Raw genomic sequence first — 17,889 nt, forward strand, 5'->3', positions numbered from 1 at the left:
TAGATTACAATAAGAAACATACTTCATATATAGAAAAATTAAATTGTATAATTAGTGCAAAAAGAGAGTAAAATAAGAAGTGAAAGTGATGAGGTAGCATACATGGGTTCATTGTCTATTCAGAAATCGGATGGCTGAGGGGAAGAAGCTGTTCCTAAAACGTTGTGTGTCTTCAGGCTCCTGTGCCACCTCCTCAATGACTGCAATGAGAAGAGGGCAAGTTCTTGGTGATGGGGGCCCTTAATGATGGATGTTGCCTTTTTTAGGCTCCGCCTTTTGAAGGTGTCCTCAAAAATGGGGGGGATTAGTGCCCAGGATATGAGTTTACAACTTTCTGCAGCTTTTTCTGATCCTGTGCAGTGGCCCCTCCAGACCAGACGGTGATGCGACCAGTTAGGATGCTCTCTGCAGTACATCTGTATAAATTTGATGACATAGCAAGTCTTCTCAAACTTGTAATACAGTAAAGTATAGCTTCTTTGTAATTGTATTACTATGTTGGGCCCAGGATAGATCTTCAGAGGTGTTGACACTCAGATCTGGATGTCAACATCTCTGTAGATCGATCCTCCAAGGGAACCTGTGACCTGGGGAGAGCAATGATATCGTCTATTCTTTAGAACTAATCCTGCCTAAATTATTTATGATCAGAAATTTCTATTGGAAATGAGTTAAGTATCAGAGTCAGGTTTATCAATACTGATGTATCTCATGAAAGGTCTGAATAGAGTGAACGTGAAGAGGATGTTTCCAATAGTGGGGGAGTCTAGGACCAGAGGGCATAGCCTCAGAATACAAGGATGTTTCTTTAGAATAGAGATGAGGAGGAACTTCTTTGGCCAGAGGGTGGTGAATCTGTGGAATACACTGCCACGGGTGGCTGTGGATGCCAAGTCATTGGGTATATTTAAAGCAGGAATTGATAGGTTCTTGATTGGTAAGGGCATCAAAGGTTACCGGGAGAAGGCAGGAGAATGGGGTGGAGAGGGATAATAAATTAAATGGAATGGTGGAGCAGACCTAATGGGCTGAATGGTCTAATTCAGATCCTTTGGCTTATGGTCTCATAGAAATCTGTTGTTTAGCAACAGCAGTACAGTACAACACATAAAAATTCTAATAATTTACAATAATAATATATATTAAAAATAAATAGTGTTAAAAGAGGGCAAAATAGTGAAGTACTGTTCGTGGAACATTCAGAAATTTGATGGTAGAGGGAAGATGTTGTTCCAAAAATGTTCAATGTGGCTTTTGGAGTCCTGTACCTCCTCATCAGTAGCATGATGAGAGGAGGGCATGTCCTGTATGGTGAGGGTCATTTGTGATTGCCTTTCTGAGGTATTGCCTTTAGAAGAAGTCGTCAATGGTGGGGTGGCTAGTGCCTGTGATAGAGCTGGCTGAGAAAGAAATCAAAGCTGCTGCTGTACAACTAAAGCACGGATATACATCTTATTATTTTCAGATTATCTTCCGCACACTTGGAATTCATACGAGCAACATTCCCATTCTGCCTTTGAAGTACTACGACACACAGGGCAGACGTATGCCGCTTAATGCCTATGCCCTCGACTTCTACAAACATGGCAGCTTAACTGCTTTGACCACTGACAACGGGTGAGAAGCCATTCTCTCATACGCGATTACGTTCTTGTGTAAGCAGTTCATCTTCAGGCTGAGTCCATCACTACCTTCTGGGCTCAGATTTCAGGTGACGGTTAAGCCACTGGACTTGTAGCCAGAGTTTTGAACCATCATTTTCGAGACGAGTTCAAATCCTGTCATGGTAACAATTTAAATTCTAGTAGCTGAATATATCTGTGATTTCAAAAAAAAATTTTTCCTCCATGAGCAGCAACATTGTCATAATACTGCACCAGGGACCAGAGCTCAATTCTGACCTCCAATGCTGTCTGTGTGGAGTTTGCCTGTTCTCTCTGTAACCATAAGACATAGGAGCAGAATTAGGCCATTCAGTCTGCTGCACCATTCCATCATGGTCAATCCTGGATCCCACTCAACCCCACACAGCTGCCTTTTTGACATATCCTTTGATGCTCTGACCAATCAGGAAACAATCAACTTCCGCTTTAAATATATACACATGGACTTGGCCTCCATCACAGTCTGTGGCAGAGCATTCCAAACATTTACTACTCTCTGGCTAAAAAAGTTCCTCCTCACCTCTGTTCTAAAGGGTCATCCCTCAATTTTGAGGCTGTGCCCTCTAGTTCTGGATACCATAGGAAGCATCCTCTCCACATCCACCTTATCTGGTCCTTTCAGCATTCAGTAGGGTTCAGTGAAGCTGTGCCCTCTAGTTCTGGATACCGAACCATAGGAAACATCCTCTCCACATCCACCCTATCTTGCCCTTTCAACGTTCGGTAGGTTTCAATGAGATCCCCTCGCATGCTACTAAATTCCAGTGAGTACTGGTCTGAAGCTGCCAATCGCTCCTCATATATTAACCCCTTCATTCCCAGAAGCATCCCTGTGAAGGTTCTTGGCCTGGACCTCTGCCTATTATTTCCCTCCGTAGATGGTGCTCAACCTTCCAAGCTCCTCCATCATCTTGTGTATGTTGCTCAAGATTTCCGGCATCTGCAGAAACTCTTATTTCTTCATGGAACACAGTTGTTCGGACCCCAAACATGAGCCTAATTACTTTCAGTCCCCATTCGGACATTCCAACACTAGCTCAGGGAACATCTCCTCATCATCTGATGTATACCCATCACAGCCTTCCCGATTCCAGATCAAGTACGATGACTAAGGCAGAGTGGCACCACTAGGAGACCCACAGCCTCACTGTGGCTGAAATCCAGGTTCAATCCTGACCTTGGTTGCTGTCTGTGTGGAGTTTGCACGTTCTCCCTATGACCAGGTGGGATCCCCTCATTCAGGTGCACCATTTTCCTTCCACATCCCAAAGACAAAGCAGTGAATAGTAACTGTAACTTGCTCCCAGAGAGTGATAGAATCTGGGGTAGTTGAAGAGAATGATTGGGGTTGGGGAGGGAAGAACAAGAAAATAGGATTTACATAGGAGTTGTGTAAAAGTATGGTTGGTGGAGAGTGCAGACTCTCTGATTCCAGATCATCACCATCTAGTACAGGGTGGGGGCTACAGCACAGGATCGAAATAAACTGCAGGGAGTTGTAAACACAGTCAGCTCCATCATGGGCACTAGCCTCCGTAGTATCCAGGACATCGTCAAGCATTGATGCCTGAAAAATACGGTGTGTGTCATTAAGGACCCCCATCACATCATATGCCAGTGATATTAAAACTGATTCTGATAATAATTCTGCTGTTCCTATTTAGCTGAAATGTCGACTGTCCATTTCTCTTCACAGATGCAGGTACAGAAGCCAGAAGGCACACATTCAATGGTCAGGGACAGCTTCTTCCCCTCTGCCATCTGATTTCTGAGTGGACATATAGGGATCAAGGGTTCAATGTCCATTCAGAAATCGGGTGGCAGAGGGGAGAAGCTGTGTCTGAATCATTGAATGTGTGCCTTCTGGCTTCTTATTAAGCCTGATTCTGATCCACAGTTCTTCCAGTACTGTATTTAACTTTTTGCCCCATGTTGCAGCATCTGCAGTCTCGTATGTATCCATCTGAGTGTCCCATTTTTTCTCACTGCATAGTTTACCTATATGTTCACTGTCTGCTGGAATTTCGTACAATGCTGCAGGGACTGAACAAAAGATAACAGTTGATATGCTGATGGTAAATTCATGTCCTGCTTATTCTTGACCCTGCAGAATAAATCAAGGAGAGGCATACAATCGGATCAAAGATTTCTCATTGGTAATTGCTGCAATCAGGTGAGAAAAGATTTTTTTCTCTATTACCACTGCTTGATCTGTCATTTTAATTAGTTTTGTTCAATTGTTGATCTAATATTATTTATTTATTGAGATGAAGTGTGGAACAGGCCTTCCAGCCCTTCGAGCCTTACCATCCATCAACCCGCATCTATAGAGAGAGTGCAGAGGAGATTTAGGACGTGGATAATATAGAGAGAGTGCAGAGGAGATTTAGGACGTGGATAATATAGAGAGAGTGCAGAGGAGATTTAGGACGTGGATAATATAGAGAGAGTGCAGAGGAGATTTAGGACTAGGATAATATAGAGAGAGTGCAGAGGAGATTTAGGACGTGGAAACTATAGAGAGAGTGCAGAGGAGATTTAGGACGTGGATAATATAGAGAGAGTGCAGAGGAGATTTAGGACGTGGATAATATAGAGAGAGTGCAGAGGAGATTTAGGACGTGGATAATATAGAGAGAGTGCAGAGGAGATTTAGGACGTGGATAATATAGAGAGAGTGCAGAGGAGATTTAGGACGTGGATAATATAGAGAGAGTGCAGAGGAGATTTAGGACGTGGATAATATAGAGAGAGTGCAGAGGAGATTTAGGACGTGGATAATATAGAGAGAGTGCAGAGGAGATTTAGGACGTGGATAATATAGAGAGAGTGCAGAGGAGATTTAGGACGTGGATAATATAGAGAGAGTGCAGAGGAGATTTAGGACGTGGATAATATAGAGAGAGTGCAGAGGAGATTTAGGACGTGGATAATATAGAGAGAGTGCAGAGGAGATTTAGGACGTGGATAATATAGAGAGAGTGCAGAGGAGATTTAGGACGTGGATAATATAGAGAGAGTGCAGAGGAGATTTAGGACGTGGATAATATAGAGAGAGTGCAGAGGAGATTTAGGACGTGGATAATATAGAGAGAGTGCAGAGGAGATTTAGGACGTGGATAATATAGAGAGAGTGCAGAGGAGATTTAGGACGTGGATAATATAGAGAGAGTGCAGAGGAGATTTAGGACGTGGATAATATAGAGAGAGTGCAGAGGAGATTTAGGACGTGGAAACTATAGAGACAGTGCAGAGGAGATTTAGGACTGGAAACTATAGAGAGAGTGCAGAGGAGATTTAGGACGTGGAAACTATAGAGAGAGTGCAGAGGAGATTTAGGACGTGGATAATATAGAGAGAGTGCAGAGGAGATTTAGGACGTGGATAATATAGAGAGAGTGCAGAGGAGATTTAGGACGTGGATAATATAGAGAGAGTGCAGAGGAGATTTAGGACGTGGATAATATAGAGAGAGTGCAGAGGAGATTTAGGACGTGGAAACTATAGAAAGGGTGCAGAGGAGATTTACAAGGATGTTGCCTGGATTGGGGAACATGCCTTATGAGAATAGGTTGAGTGAACTCGGCCTTTTCTCCTTGGAGTGACGGAGGATGAGAGGTCACCTGATAGAGGTGTATAAGATGATGAGAGGCATTGATCGTGTGGATAGTCAGTGACTTTTTCCCAGGGCTGAAATGGCTAGCATGAGAGGGCACGGGTTTAAGGTTCTGGGGAGTAGGTACAGAGGAGATGTCAGGGGTAAGTTTTTTACACAGAGGTTGGTGAGTGTGTGGAATGGGCTGCTGGCGACGGTGTGGAGGTGGATATGATAGGGTTTTTTAAGAGACTCCTGGATAGGTACATGGAGCTTAGAAAAATAGAGGGCTATGGGTAAACCTAGGTAATTTCTAAAGTAAATACATGTTCAGCACAGCATGTGGGCCAAAGGGCCTGTATTGTACTGTAATTTTTTCTATGTTTCTATGTTTCTAACCCAAGCCTGATCATGGAACAATTTCCAATGACCATAAGACCATAAGATATGGGAGCAAAATTAGGCCATTTGGCCCATTGAGTCTGCTCAACCATTTCATCATGGCTGATTGATTTTCCTCTCAGCCCCGTATCCCTTCTGCCCTGACCAATCAAGAATCCATCAACCTCTGCCGTAAATATAAAGAGCAAACACGAGGAAATCTGCAGATGCTGGAAATTCAAACAACAACACACACGAAATGCTGGTGGAACACAGCAGGCCAGGCAGCATCTAAAGGAGAAGCACTGTCGATGTTTCGGCCCGAAACGTTGACAGTGCTTCTCCTATAGATGCTGCCTGGCCTGCTGTGTTCCACCAGCATTTTGTGTGTGTTGTTGTTCCATAAATATAAAGGCTTGGCCTCCACACCTGCCTGTGGTAAAGAATTCCACAGGTTTGCCACTCTGTGGCAAAAGAAATTCCTCCTCATCTCTGTTCTAAAATGACACTCCTGTATTTTGAAGCTGTGAATTCTGCTTTTAGACTCTCCCACCATAGGAAACATCCTCTCCAGATCCACTCTATCAAGTCCTTTCACCATTCAATAGGTTTCAGTGAGGTCTCCCATCATTCTTCTGAATTCCAGTGAATACAGGCCCAGAGCCATCAGACGCTCTTCATATGACAAGCCTTTCAATCCTGGAATCATTTTTGTGAACCTCTTTTGAACCCTCTCCAGTTTCAGCACATCCTTTCTAAGATAAGGGGCCTAAACCTGCTCACAATACTCCAAGTGAGGCCTCACCAGGGTTTTATATAGTTTCAACATTACATCCTTTCTTTTATATCTAGTCCTCTTGAAATGAATGCCAACATTGCATTTGCCTTCCTCACAATAGACTCAACTTGCAAATTGACCTTTACGGGAATCCTGCACGAAGACTCCCAGGTCCCTTTGCACCTCAGTTGTTGTATTTTCTCTCCATTTAGAAAATAATCGGCCCTTTTATTTCTTCTACCAAAGTGCATGAGCATACGCTTCCTGACACTGTGTTCCATCTGCTATTTCTTTGCCCATTCTCCTAATTTTTTTAGTCCATAGGTAGCCTCTCTACTTCCTCAAAACTACCTGCCCCCCTACCTATCTTCATATCATCTGCAATCTTTGCAACAAAGCCATCAATTCAAACATCCAAATGACTGACATACTGTATAATGTAAAAAGGATCAGACCCAACACAGACCCCTGTGGAACACCACTAGTCACCAGCAGCCTGCCAGAAAAGTTCCTTTTATTCTCACTCTTTGTCTCCTGCCATTCAGCCACTGCTTAGTCCATGCTAAAATCTTTCCTGTAATGCCATGGGCTTATACCTTGTTAAGCAGCCTCATGTGTGGCACCTTGTCAAAGGTCTTCTGAAAATCCAAGTACACAACATCTACCAATTCTCCTTTGTCTATCCTGCTTGTTATTTCTTCAAATAATTCCAAGAGACTTGTCAGGCAAGGTTTTCCCTTGAGGAAACCATGTTGAATGTAGCTTATTTTATCATGTGCCTCCAAGTACCCTGAGACCTCATCATTAATAACCATTGAGGTTAGACTAACTGGCCTATTGTTTCCTTTCTTCTACCTCACTCCTGTCTTGAAGAGTAGTGTGAAATTTGCAATTTACCAGTCTTTTGGAACCATTCCAGAATCTAGTGATTCTTGAATGATCATTACTAATACCTCCACCAGCCACCTCTTTCAGAACCCTCAGGTGTACACCATCTCATCCAGGTGACTCATGGGGACCTTTCAGTTTCCCAAGATCCTTCTCTCTAGTTATGGTAATTTCACGCACTTCATGCCCCCTGACACCTGGAACTTCCATCATGCTGTTAGTGTCTTTCAGTGACTGTTGCAAAATACTTATTCAGTTCAGCTGCTAGTTCATTGACCCCCATAACTACCTCTCCAGCATCATTTTCCAGTGCTCCAATATCCACTCTCATCTCCCTTGTATCAGAAGAAACTTCTGGTATCCTCTTTAATATTATTAGTTAGCTTACTTTCGTATTCCATCTTTACCTTCTTGATGACATTTTTAGTTACCTGCTGTTAGTTTTTAAAAGCCTCCCAATCCTCTATCTTCCCAGTAATTTTTGCTCTATTATATGCCCTCTCTTTGACTTTTATTTTGGCTTTGACTTCTTTTGTTAGCCACAGTTGTGTCTTCTTTCCTTTACAATACTTCTTCCTATTCGGGATGTGTATATCCTGTGACTTCTGAATTCCTTCCAAAAATTCCAGCCATTGCTGCTCTGCCGTCAGTGTTCTTTTCCAATCAATTCTGGCCAACTCCTCTCTCATGCCTCTGTGATTCCCTTCACTCCACTGTAATACTGATACATCTGACTTTAGCTTCACCTCAAATTTCAGGGTGAATTCAATCATATTACAATCACTTGTCCCTCAAACTCTCTCATCAATTCTGGTTCATTGCATAACACACAATCCAGAATAGCTGATCCTCTAGTGTGCTCAACCATGAGCTGCTGTAAAAAGCCATCTTGCAGGCACTCTAGAAATTCCCCCTGCTGTAATCCAGCACCAAAGGGATTTTTCAAATCTACCTGCACATTGAAGTCCCCCATAACTGTTGTAACATTGCCCTTTTGGCATGCATTTTCTATCTCCCGTTGTAATTTGTAGGTCACATCCTTACTACTGTTTGGGGAGGTGGGTCTGTATACAACTCCCGTCAGGGTCTTTTTACCTTTGCACTTCCATAGTTCTAACCACAATGATTCAACATCTTCTGACACTATGTCACTTCTTTCTAATGATTTGATTTCATTTTTTACCAATAGAGCCACCCCACCCCCTCTGCCTTCCTGCCTGTCCTTTTGATACAATGTGTATCCTTGGGCATTAAACTCCCAGCTATAATCATTCAGCCATGATTCAGTGATGCCTACAACATATACATGCCAACCTGCAACTGAGCTGCAAGTTCATCCACCTTATTCTGTGTACTGTATACTGTATATCTACCTTTTTCAGATACAGCACCTTTAGTTCTGTATTCACCCTTTTCAATTTTGACTGCCTTTTATGTTGTAACTCATCCTCTTGACTGCAATTTTGCCCTATAAACAGCCTCTCATCACTACACATTGCCTCTGTTTGTAAACCAGCTACCTTATCTTCAGCACTATTATCCACCTTTCCTACGATACTTCTTGCATTGAACTATAGGCAGCTCAGGACACTACTCACACCATGCTCAACCTTTCAATTCCTAACTTTATCTGAGGTTTTACCGACATCTGCCTCCACAACCTCTCCACTAACTGTTCTGGTACTCTGGTTCCCATCCCCCTGCAACTCCATTTTAAACCCCACCGTACATTAACAAATCTTCCCACTAGGATACTGGTCTTCCTCCTCCATTTCAGGTGCAAACTGTCCCTCAGTACAAATCTCACATTCCCTGGAAGAGAGTCCAATGATCCAAAAATCTCATGCCCTCCCTCCTTCACCATCTCCTTAGCCATGTATTAAACTGTATAATCTTCCCAGTTCTGGTCTCACTAGCACATGGCACTGGTAACAATCCTGAAATCACAACCCTGGAGGTCCTGCCCTTTAACTTAGAACCTAACTCCCTGAACTCCCTATGCAGAACCTCATCACTCATCCTACCCATGTCATTGGTACCTACATGGACCACAACTTCTGGCTGTTCACCCTCCCATTTAAGAATGCTGAGGACTCAATCTGAGATATCCCAGATCCTGGCACCCAGGGAAGTAACATATCATCCAGAAATCTCATTCTCACCCACAGAACCTCCTGTCCATTCCCCTTTTTAACAAATCCCCTATCACCACAGTGTACCTCTTCTATCTCATTTCCTTCTGAGTCATAGAGGCAGACACAGTGCCATACTCCCAACCACTGTGATTTTCCTCTGTTGGGTCATCCCTCCCGACAGTATCCAAAATGATGTATCTGATGTTGAGGGGGATGGCTTCAGGGGTACTCTGCACTGGCTCCTTAATCCCTTTCCCTTAACTGATGTTCACACAGGCTTCTGTGTCCTGCACCTTGGGTGTAACTATCTCTCTATATGTCCTATCTATCACCCCTTCAGCCTCCTGAATGATCTGGAATTTATCCAGTTCCAGCTCCAATTCCATAACACAGTTTGTTAGAAGCTGCACCTGGATGTACTTCTGACAGTTGTAGTTGTCAGGGACACTGAAGGTCTCCCTGCTTTCCCACATCCTGTAAGAGGAGCATTCCACTATCCTGCCAGACATCTCTACTCTCCTAGCTGATCAGATACAAAGACTTCATAAAACCTGTGTGGATGAGTGTGTGCCTACAAAGACTTGCTGTATATTCCCAAAGCAAAAGCCGTGGATGAACCAGGAGGTACGTTGTCTGCTGAAGGCCAGATCTGTGGCATTCAAGGCTGGCAACCCAGGTCTGTACCAGAAAACCAGATCTGACTTGCAGAGGACTATTTCAAGGGCAAAGAGATACTTTCGAATGAAGTTGGAGATGACATCGAATGTACGACAACTCTGGCGGGGTGTGTGCTTAGCCCACTGCTCTACTCTCTCTATGACCATGACTGTGTAGCTCAAATACCATCTATAAATTTGCTGACGATACAACCATTGTTGGTAGAATCTCAGGTGGTGACAAGAGGGCGTACAGGAGTGAGATATGCCAACTAGTGGAGTGGTGTCGCAGCAACAAACTTGCACTCAACGTCGGTAAGACGTAAGAGCTGATTGTGGACTTCAGGAAGGGTAAGACGAAGGAACACACACCAATCCTCATAGAGGGATCAGAAGTGGAGAGAGTAAGTGGTTTCAAATTCCTGGGTATCAAGATCTCTGAAGACCTAACCCGGTCCCAGGATATCAATGCAGTTATAAAGAAGGCAGGACAGTGACTATACTTCATTAGGAGTTTGAAGAGATTTGGTATGTCAACAAAAACACTCAAAAACTTCTATAGATGTAGCGTGGAGAGCATTCTGACAGGCTGTATCACTGTCTGGTATGGGGGTCTACTGCACAGGACCGAAAGAATCTGCAGAGGGTTGTAAATCTAGTCAGCTTCATCTTGGGTATTAGCCTACAAAGTACTCAGGACATCTTCAAGGAGCGGTGTCTCAGAAAGGCAGCGTCCATTATTAAGGACTTCCAGCACCCAGGGCATGCCCTTTTCTCATTGTTACCATCAGGTAGGAGGTACAGAAGCCTGAAGGCACACACTCAGCAATTCAGGAACAGCTTTTTCCCCTCTGCTATCTGATTCCTAAATGGACTTTGAACCCATGAACACTACCTCACTTTTTCAATATATATTATTTCTGTTGTTGCACGATTTTTAATCTCCAAGATGCATATATTGTGATTTATCTATTTATTTATTTATTTGTTTGTTTGTTTATTTATTTGTCTTCTATATTATGTATTGCATTGAACTGCTGCTAAGTTAACAAATTTCACGACACATGCCGGTGATAATAAATCTGATTCTGATTCTGAGAAGAGAAGGAAAAATCTTGAGCTTTTCTTTCATTTGCTTTCTCTGAGAGACGCCTCCCTTTGCTGAAGCCTCAAAGATCTAAAGCCTTAAGGTCACCACTCTGACTCTGTCCACTCAGATGACAGCCATTGCGATCACCCCTGTCTTCCTTTACTTTGCTCTTACTAATCAATCCCAAACGCTGAATGGTCACTGGTCAAAGTGACCCATTCTTGCCTTTTATCGATGGTCAGTGGTACTGTAAAGAGTTGTGCTAACTGCTATGCTACTGTGCCACTATGTTAATCTATCCAGACGGCTGTGAAAGCCAAGTCATTGGGTATATTTAAAGCAGAAGTTGATAGGTTCTTTATTATTCAAGGCATCAAAGATTATGGGGAGAAGGCAGAAAAATGGGGCTGAGAGGGAGAATAAATCAGCCATGATGGAATGGTGGAGCAGACTCAATGGGTTGAACAGCATTATTCTGCTCCTATGTCTTATTGCCCAAATAGGAAATTGGGAAGGTGCAGATTTTTTGAACAGGTGTATGAACAGGAAGGGTGAGAGTGATCTGTTCTATCCATGAGTTAGGATTATCGTCACTCCATACCTCAAGTCACCCCTTCTCACTATCCGATTATATCCTCTCAGTGGAAAAAGCCTGCTTGAATTCACCCTATCTCATAATTTTGTATCCCTCTAATACATCTCTCTTTCTTCTCCTGTGCTCCAGGTAATAAAATAGGGCTAGGACATATACTGTACAATAAATTGATCAGGCACCAAGAAACATTAATGAACAGAGACCGAGGGGTCCAAGTCCATCGTTCCCTGAAAGTGGCAACACAGGTTGTTAGGGTAATGAAGAAGGCTTATGACATGCTTGCCTTCATAGGTCAAAGCTTAGACTATACGAGTTGGGATTTTATCTTGGGCCAGTACGGTAGTGTAGTGGTTAGTGTAACCTGGTGTGTAAACACCAATGTGCTTGAACAGAAAGTGCAGCAAAAAGTAGTGGATACCCCCAGTCCATCACAGGTAAAGCCCTCCCCGCCGTTGAGCACATCTACATGGAGCATTGCCGCAGGAAAGCTGCATCCATCAACAGGGACCCTCACCTCCCAAGTCATGCTCTCTTCTTACTGCTGCCATCAGGAAGAAGGTACAGGAGCTTCAGGGCCTGCACCGCCAGGTTCAGGAACAATTATTACCCCTCAACCATCAGGCTCTTGAACCAAAGGGGATAACTTCACTTGCCCCATCATTGAAATGTTCCTACAACCTCCAGACTCACTTTCAAGGACTCTTCATCTCATGTTCTCAATGTTTATTGCTTCTTTATTTACTTACTTACTTATTTTTCATTATTTCTTTTTCTTTTTGTATTTGCACTATTTGTTGTTGTTTTCACACTGGTTGAATGCCCTGTTGGTGCAGTCTTTCATTGATTCTACTATGGTGATTAGATTTATTGAGTATACCCACAAGAAAATGAATCTTGGGGTTGTGTATAGTGACATATATAATAGATTTACTTCGACCTTTATTATAGCACTAGCAGTCAGCGCTTGGGGTTCGACTCCTACTGCTGTCTGTAAGGAGTCTGTACATTGTCCCTCTGATTGTGCAGGTTTCCTCCAGGAGCTTCATTCCCCCACCCCCCACATTCTGAAGATGTACTGTTTAGGGTTGGTGAGTTGTGGGCATGCTACATTGGCGCTGGAAGCATGGTGACACTTGTAGACTGCCCTCACGCACATCTCAGACTGCGTTGGTCGTTGATTCAAATGAGTCATTTCATTGTAACTTTCAACGACACAAATAAAGCTAATCTTTAGGAAACTTTGGTTCAGTCACATGGAGTATAGGCAATCTCTGAGTTACAGTTGTTCAAGTACAGAAATTCACCCTTACAGAATTCATAACTCACTACCCAAAAATATGAGATAAGGGAATAAAATTCACCCTCTCAGAAGTTGTGAGGAAAAACAAGTTAACACAAAATTTATTTTCCTTTCCTGTTCTGTCAATCTCTATTTCTCCATACTTGTGTTGCTCTGAGACTGATGTAGACTCATTGGAGTGCAATGCCTCCTTCTACACTCAGTGGCCACTTTATTAGGCACACCTGCTCGTTGATGCAAATATCGAATCTGCAGCAACTCAATGCATAGAAGAATACAGGCACTGTCAAGAGGTTCAGCTGTTGTTCAGACCAAGCATCAGAATGGGGGAAAAATGTTATCTAAGTGACTTTGACCGCAGAATGATCGTTGGATAATCTGTCCTGAATTTTATTCGCTTACTTTTATCGTTTGCATGATTTGTTTTTGCACATTGGGTGTTTGATGGTCTTTTTAATGGGTTCTATTGGGCTCCTGTAAGGAGACAAATCTCAAAGTTGTATATAGTATATATACTTTGATAATAAATGCACTTTGGTGCCAGACAGGATAGTTTGAGTATCTCAGACAGTGCTATGTTCCTGGGATTTTCATGCACAACAGTCTCTAAAGTTTGCAGAGAATGGTGAGATAAATTAAAAACACCCGGTTCTGTGGACAGAAATGCCTTTTTAATGAGAAAGTTCAGAGGAGAATGGCTAAATCTGTTCAAGCTGACAGGAAGGCACCAGTAACTCAAATAACGCAAAAGAGAGGGCATACAAGGAAGCCAGAGCTAGTGGGAAAATAGAGGATTGGGGAGCTTTTAAAAACTTGCAGAAGGAAACTAAGAGGATTATTCAGGAAGAAAAGATGAATTGTGAGAGGAAGCTCGCAACTAATATCAAGAAGATACTAAAAGCTTTTTTAAGTATATAAAGGGTCAAAGAGAGCCAAGAGTAGATATAGGACCAATATAAAATGACGCTGGAGAAATTGTAATGAGAGATGCAGAGATGACAGAGGAACTGAATGTGTACTTTCCATCAGTCTTCACAGTAGAAGATGTCTGCAGTATACCAGACATTCAAGAGCGTCAGGGAACTGAAGCAGGTGCAGTGAAAATTACGTCCAAGAAGGTGCTCAGGAAGCTTAATGGTCTGAGGGTGGATAAATCTCCTGGACCTGATGGAATACACCCTCGGGTTCTGATGGAAGTAGCTGGAGAGATTGCGGTGGCATTCCCAATGATCTTTCAAGAATCGATAAATTTTGGCATTGTACCGGATGACGGGAAAATTGTGAATGTTACTCCGCTATTTAAGAAGGGTGGGAGGCTGCAGAAAGGAAACTAGAGACCTGTTAGCCTGACATCAGTGGTTGGGAAGTTGTTGGAATCGAGTGTTAGGGATGAGATTACGGAGTACCTGGAGGCATATGACAAGATAGGCCAAAGCCTGCATGGTTTCCGGAAAGGAAAATCCTGCCTGACAAACCTACTGCAATTCTTTGAGGAAATTACAAGCAGGGTAGACAAAGGAGATGCAGTAGATGTTACTAGCATGGGTGGAGCATTGGCTGATCAGCAAAAAACAGAGAGTGGGAATAAAGCCACTATTCTGGCTGGCTGCCGGTTACCAGTGGAGTTCCACAGAGTCCAGTGTTGGGACTGCTGCTTTTTACAATATATGTCAATGATTTGGACTACTGTATTAATGTATTTGTGGCTAAACTTGCTGATGATACAAAGATAGGTGGAGGAGCGGGTAGTGTTGAGAAAACAGAGAGCCTGCAGAGAGACTTAGATAATTTAGGGGAATGGGCAAGGAAGTGGCAAATGAAATACAATGTTGGAAAGTGTATGGTCATGCATTTTGATGGAAGAAATAAATGGGCAGACTATAATTTAGATGGGGAGAGAATTCAAATCGCAGAGATGCAAAGGGACTTGAGAATCCTTGTGCAAGATACCCTAAAGGTTAACCTCCAGGTTGAGCCGGTTGTGAAGAAGGCAAATGCAATGTTGGCATTCATTTCTAGAGGTATAGAGCAGGGATGTGATGTTGAGGCTCTATAAGGCACTCATGAGACCACACTTGGAGTATTGTGTGCTGTTCGGGGCTCCTTATTTTAGAAAGCATATACTGACATTGGAGAGGGTTCAGAGAAGATTCACGAGAATGATTCCAGGAATGAAAGAGTTACTGTATGAAGAATGCCTGGCAGCTCTTGGGCTGTATTCCATGGAGTTTAGGAAAATGAGGGGGGGATCTCATAGAAATATTCAGAATGTTAAAAGGCCTAAACAGATTAGATATGGCAAAGTTATTTCCCATGGTAGGGGAGGCTAGGACAAGAGGGCATGAATTCAGGATTGAAGGATGTTCTTTTAGAACTCAGATGCAGAGAAATTACTTTAGTCAGAAGGTGGTAAATCTGTGGAATTTGTTGCCACAAGTGGCTGTGGAGGCCAAGTCATTGAGTGTATTTAAGGCAGAGATAGATAGGTTCTTGATTAGCCAGGGCATCAAAGGGTATGGGGAGAAGGCAGGGGAGTGGGGATGACTGGAAGAATTAGATCAGCCTGTGATTGAATGACGGAGCAGACCTGATGGGCCGAATGGACTCCTTCTGCTCCTTGTGGTCTTATGACCACTCTTTACAACAGTGGTGCGCAGAAGAGCATCTCTGAATGCACAGCACATTGAATCGTGAAGTGAATGGGCTACAGCAGCAAAAGACCATGAAAACATACACTCAGTAGTTGCTTTAATACGTACAGGATGGACTGAGTGTGTTTTCTGTTCTTGTGCTGTGAAGCTTTTTGTCTGTAAGAATATTGCTCTCAGAACTGCTGTAGACTCAGTGGATTCCAATGCTTCCTTCCATGTCAGCTGTATTAAGTGATTCAATCATTAATCTCCAACAATGGCTTTTGTTTTTACAGCACGTCTCTAGCGGACTTGTGCGACAGGGATGACGACCCTGTTGTATTAGCTTTTCAGCAGCTCACAGAGGATTACTGTGCTAAGCTTCACAAAGTTTCCAGCTAATGCACTGAAGATTCCAACACCGTCATCATTGAATGCGGTATAGGAAGGCATGGGGACAGTTCTGAGCTATGATAAGATTCTGTCTGGTGGGCAAAGGAAACATTTCAAAGACATCAAAATCAGCCTGAAGAAATCCAACATTACATCTAAACACATTGACCTCAATAGATACGCCCGGAGGAAATCTGTTCAAGAAGCTGCGCTACATGAGAGCAACCTCTGCTGTGCCTTAGAGAACAAGCGAAAGGAGAGGCTGAAAACCAAAAGACCCAGTCACTGAACACAGCCACCACTTACTCTTGCCCACACTGCACCAGAGCATGTGGATCCTGGACTGGCCTCTCCAGCCAGCTGGGGTCACAGCAATAGAAAACTCCTCAGCAGAACCTCATACTCAACCTGAGTGAGCACTCTACTGCTAAGATCCTTAGCTGATCCGGGTCCATGGACTCAACTTGGTTCGGAATGCTGTAGCGTGCTTCTATTGTTTGCATGATTTGTGTTTTATTTGTCTTTCTCTGCACATTGGGTGTTAATTTTTTTTTAATTGAGTTCTTTTGAGTTTCTTGCTTTGCAGCTGTCTGTAAGCAAACAAATCTCAGAGTTGTATAATTTATATATTCTTTGACATTAAGTGTACTTTGAATCTGATCTGCCTCTTCCCTTCAGTGCCAGATAATCATGTGTTGCAAAAATTACACACTGATAGATAACCAGACAGACGTCATATTTTTCCCAGGGTTTAAGTGTCTAATAGTAGACGACATGAGTTTAAGGCGAGGGGGGTGATTTCAAAGGAGATATAAGGGCCAAGTTTTTCACACAGAGGGTGCTGGGACCTGGAATGTGCTGCCTGGCTTGGTGGTAGAGGCAGATACATTAGAGGCTTTTAAGAGACGTTGAGATAGGCACATGAATGAGAAAACTGGCCATTATTAGTCCACTCCCTGTTTAGTTGGCCATTTGATTACTAATTTAATTGATTTGGCACATTATGGGCTGAAGGGTCTTCTCCTGTGCTGTACTGTTCAATGTTCTATGATTGCTTCTGATTTTGGGGATATTTGTTATCAATATATTGGAATAAAGTTGTATTAATTCACTTCCACCTTCAGGAAGAAGCCATTCAGCCCCAGTAGGCCAACTTTTCGAGCCTGTCTATCCAGTTGGCGGCACAAAGGATAGCAGTTAGCTTAGCGCTATCACAGCGCCAGTGATCACCGATCAGTATTCGGGATTCAATTCTGTGGCGTCTGTACCCTATGACCGTAGGATTTACTTCTGGGCTCTCTGGTTTTCTCGCACATTTCTCCCATGTGTACGGCTTAGGGTTAATAAGTTGCAGACATGCTACATTGGCGCTGGGAATGTGGCAACATTTGAGGGCTGGCCACTACAATGCTTGCAGATTGATTTGACTCAAACAATACATTTCACTCCATGTTTTGATATATGTACATGTGTGAAATAACATTAATCTTTTAAAATTCTTTTGAATAAAGTCAAAGTCGAGTATATAGATGTGTGTACAAGTGCATGTATGCACAGGTGCAATAAAAACTTACAGAGCCATCACAGGTACATGACAGGACTATGGGCTTTTTCAGTCTCATGGTTTTTATATTCTGTGTTTTTGCCCATTCTTTTCATTGGTTTTCTGTTAGGTCAGAGGGGATTGGAGCTCGATGTCCTTAGTTAGTTTTCTTGTGCATGGTAAGGTGATCTGGGGGCTGCTGTTCTTACTGTGTTGATGCTGGGGGGGGGGGTTGGTGATC

The 17,889-nt window shown here is 43.0% G+C and overlaps 1 protein-coding gene across 2 annotated transcripts in view; it reads left to right on the forward strand.

Moving 5' to 3' along the window:
- The window catches only part of LOC140728861 (probable ATP-dependent RNA helicase DDX60), a 176,981-nt gene extending 159,348 nt beyond the window's left edge, over positions 1-17,633 (forward strand). For both annotated transcript variants that reach the window (XM_073047895.1, XM_073047896.1), the window contains exons 35-37: positions 1,466-1,617; positions 3,775-3,837; positions 16,009-17,633. In XM_073047895.1, coding sequence (XP_072903996.1) covers positions 1,466-1,617; positions 3,775-3,837; positions 16,009-16,114 — 321 coding nt within the window. In that variant the 3' untranslated portion in view covers positions 16,115-17,633. The remainder of the gene's footprint in view (positions 1-1,465; positions 1,618-3,774; positions 3,838-16,008) is intronic.
- Positions 17,634-17,889: the final 256 nt, after the last annotated feature.

This window comes from Hemitrygon akajei, chromosome 6 (assembly GCF_048418815.1).
Source record: "Hemitrygon akajei chromosome 6, sHemAka1.3, whole genome shotgun sequence".
In the NCBI taxonomy this organism is placed as follows: Eukaryota; Metazoa; Chordata; class Chondrichthyes; order Myliobatiformes; family Dasyatidae; genus Hemitrygon; species Hemitrygon akajei.